This window comes from Microtus pennsylvanicus, chromosome 1 (genome assembly GCF_037038515.1).
Source record: "Microtus pennsylvanicus isolate mMicPen1 chromosome 1, mMicPen1.hap1, whole genome shotgun sequence".
Lineage (NCBI taxonomy): Eukaryota > Metazoa > Chordata > Mammalia > Rodentia > Cricetidae > Microtus > Microtus pennsylvanicus.
In genome coordinates, this window is record NC_134579.1 from 203,603,783 (window position 1) to 203,606,447 (window position 2,665).

Below are 2,665 nucleotides of genomic sequence, written 5' to 3' on the forward strand. Positions count from 1 at the left end.
CTCTGTTATGTCACCATTGTCAAAACATTCTCCACACATGGTTTTGAGAGGCTTTTTGTTTGTTTTTGTTTTTGAAATCTAAAAATGGACTTGGCAACTCTACGTGGTGAGAATACAGATAATCTCTTTTTTGTGCTTTTAATTATCTTATAATTACTGCCTACCACCCTGTTACAGTTTAGTGTAAAATGTCCCTGCCAGAATCAGATGCTTGAATTCTTGGTTTTCAACTTGTGACACTATTTTGGGAAGTATGAAAATTTTAAGAGGTAGGACCTAGCTAGAGGAGGTAGGTCACTAGAGACTGGCCTTAGGTTATAGCTGCCCTCGCTGCCTCTCAGTGTGCTTTCTGTCTGCTAATCACATTTCCCCACTACTTTGATATTCTGCCTCACCATGGTTCCAGAAACATGAAGCCAAGTGACCATGGGCTAAGCCCTTTGCAGCCATGTTTCCGATCTTACGTTGTCCATGCCTTCATCACAGGGAATCAGAAGTAAGTAATATACACCCCATGATTCTTCCTCAGAAAAGTCCAAGAATCGCAGTGACCCTTCAGAGTCCCCATTAAGGAAATGGACTCTGGAGTATGATTGAGTCCAAATTCAGCCCACATAGCCCACTCAGGGTGTTCCTTACATGAGTTTCTTACCCTGTGAATCCGCCATGTTTTCCTAGTCTGCCCTTGCATAAACAGTTGTCACAGTGAATGCCCTGCAAAGGGCAATGTATCATAATCTCTCCCAAATCTTTAGTTCACTGAATCCCATCTGTATGGGCTGGATTAAAATAGGGGCTCAGGGGGTTCCGCCCCCGCCAGGAGCTGGGCCAGAAGATGGCGGCGGCCGCGGAGCTGAAGCTGCTGGAGAAGTCTCTGGGACTGAGGCCGGGGAATAAGTACAGCGCTCAGGGAGAGCGACAGGTTCCAGTTCTGCAAACAAACAATGGTCCCAGTCTAATGGGATTGGCTACCATCGCGACCCATCTAGTCAAGCTAGCCAATAAAGAACACTTGCTGGGGAGCACCCCAGAAGAGAAGGCAATCGTTCAGCAGTGGTTAGAGTACAGGGTCACACGAGTGGATGGACACTCCAGCAAAGAAGACACCCACACTCTGCTGAAGGATCTTAATTCCTACCTTGAAGACAAAGTCTACCTTGCAGGATTTAACTTTACCTTGGCAGATATCCTTCTGTACTACGGGCTCCATCGCTTTATAGTTGACCTGACAGTTCAGGAAAAGGAGAGCTATCTGAATGTGTCCCGCTGGTTCTGTCACATTCAGCACTACCCCGACATCAGGCAACACCTGTCCAGTGTTGTCTTCATCAAGAACAGACTGTATGCTAACTCCCACTAGAAGCCCCTGCTGTGCAGCAGCAAGATTGGACATGTAATGGAAAATGTATTTTGGACCATGGTACTAACATAAATTAACATGACGTCGTTTCTTTGTTGGTAGAAGTTTTAAAGTGTAAGTTTGTCTGAATGTTTTATTTGTCCCTTAGTTGAAGCTTTGCAATTTTTTAATGTAAAAATTCAACTCTTATTCAAACAGATCACGATTGGATTACAAATTATTCTCGTATTTATAGGTTAAATTTATTAATAAAATTTGGAGATCAGTGGCTCAATCTTAAAAAAAAAAAGTTACCCTGTCAGTGTTTCACATCTGGCTTTTTCATGTTTTTAAAATTCATTTTCTTCTTAGATATTTATAGTAGTTTATTGAAACTTATGATAAATTATGCTAAGGATTCAGAAAGGGAAGATGGATATTTGTTCTCAAAATATTTATGTGAGCTAGTAAATGTGAGTTTAAAAATCAAAAAAAATAAAATAAAATAAAATAAAATAGGGGCTCAGTTTTTGTCTTCCTCAAAGACAGCTGTGTTTTCCGTGATGTCCCTGCTCCCATTCTGGGCTTCTGCCATAGTTCTGCTTCACCTCCATGAAGGTGTTGGAAAGCTTGGAGGCTGCGAGCCTCTCTGGCTCCCTCTCACTGAGTGATTCTTCAATTCTGAAGAGCCAGAAGAGAGGTGGTGGGAAGGCAAGAAGAGGAAAATGTTTGTTGCTTCACCTCCAAAAGGAATTTCCTTGTAGGAATATGCATGTGGGGAGAGAATCAACCACAGTGATTATTTAAGGGAGAAGGAGAAAGAGAAAAACGAGATAGAAGGGAGGAAGGAAGGGAGGAAAGAAGAAAAAATAGATCTTCCCTCTGCATTTAAAATAAAACATATATGCAACTTCTTAAATCAAGTTACTTATATCTTCTAACTTCTACAGAATAAATATTTATTAGTTGTATAATAAATTTTTAAAAACACTGTATTAGAGGTTGCTTCTAATTCTTACAATTACCGAATAATTCAACTTCTTCCATCTAAGCTGAGTTTTCAGTACGATCTTGTAAACTGAATATGCCTCCAGGAGCGTGAAGCCGCCACATCCTTGTCAAGCATGCACTGCAAAGTCTTGGCAAATTCTTTAGCTCTTTAAATTTTAGATTCCCTGCAAACTTGTGCAACCACTTTGGAAAGCAGTGTGGCGGTTTCTCAGGAAATTCGGGATCAACCTACCCCTGGACCCAGCAATACCACTCTTGGGAATATACCCAAGAGATGCCCTATCATACAACAAAAGTATATGCTCAACTATGTTC

At 41.2% G+C, this 2,665-nt stretch overlaps 1 protein-coding gene across 1 annotated transcript; it reads left to right on the forward strand.

The window, feature by feature from the left end:
- The first annotated feature begins 814 nt into the window (after window positions 1–814).
- On the forward strand, window positions 815–1,828 carry LOC142842580 (eukaryotic translation elongation factor 1 epsilon-1). Its single transcript, XM_075959289.1, has one exon. The coding sequence runs from the start codon at window positions 836–838 to the stop codon at window positions 1,358–1,360; it is 525 nt and encodes a 174-aa protein (XP_075815404.1). The 5' UTR covers window positions 815–835; the 3' UTR covers window positions 1,361–1,828.
- Window positions 1,829–2,665: the final 837 nt, after the last annotated feature.

Coding starts and splice junctions, on each gene's coding strand:
- LOC142842580 (XM_075959289.1), top strand. CDS start 836: ATGGCGGCGGCCGCGGAGCTGAAGCTGCTGGAGAAGTCTCTGGGACTG.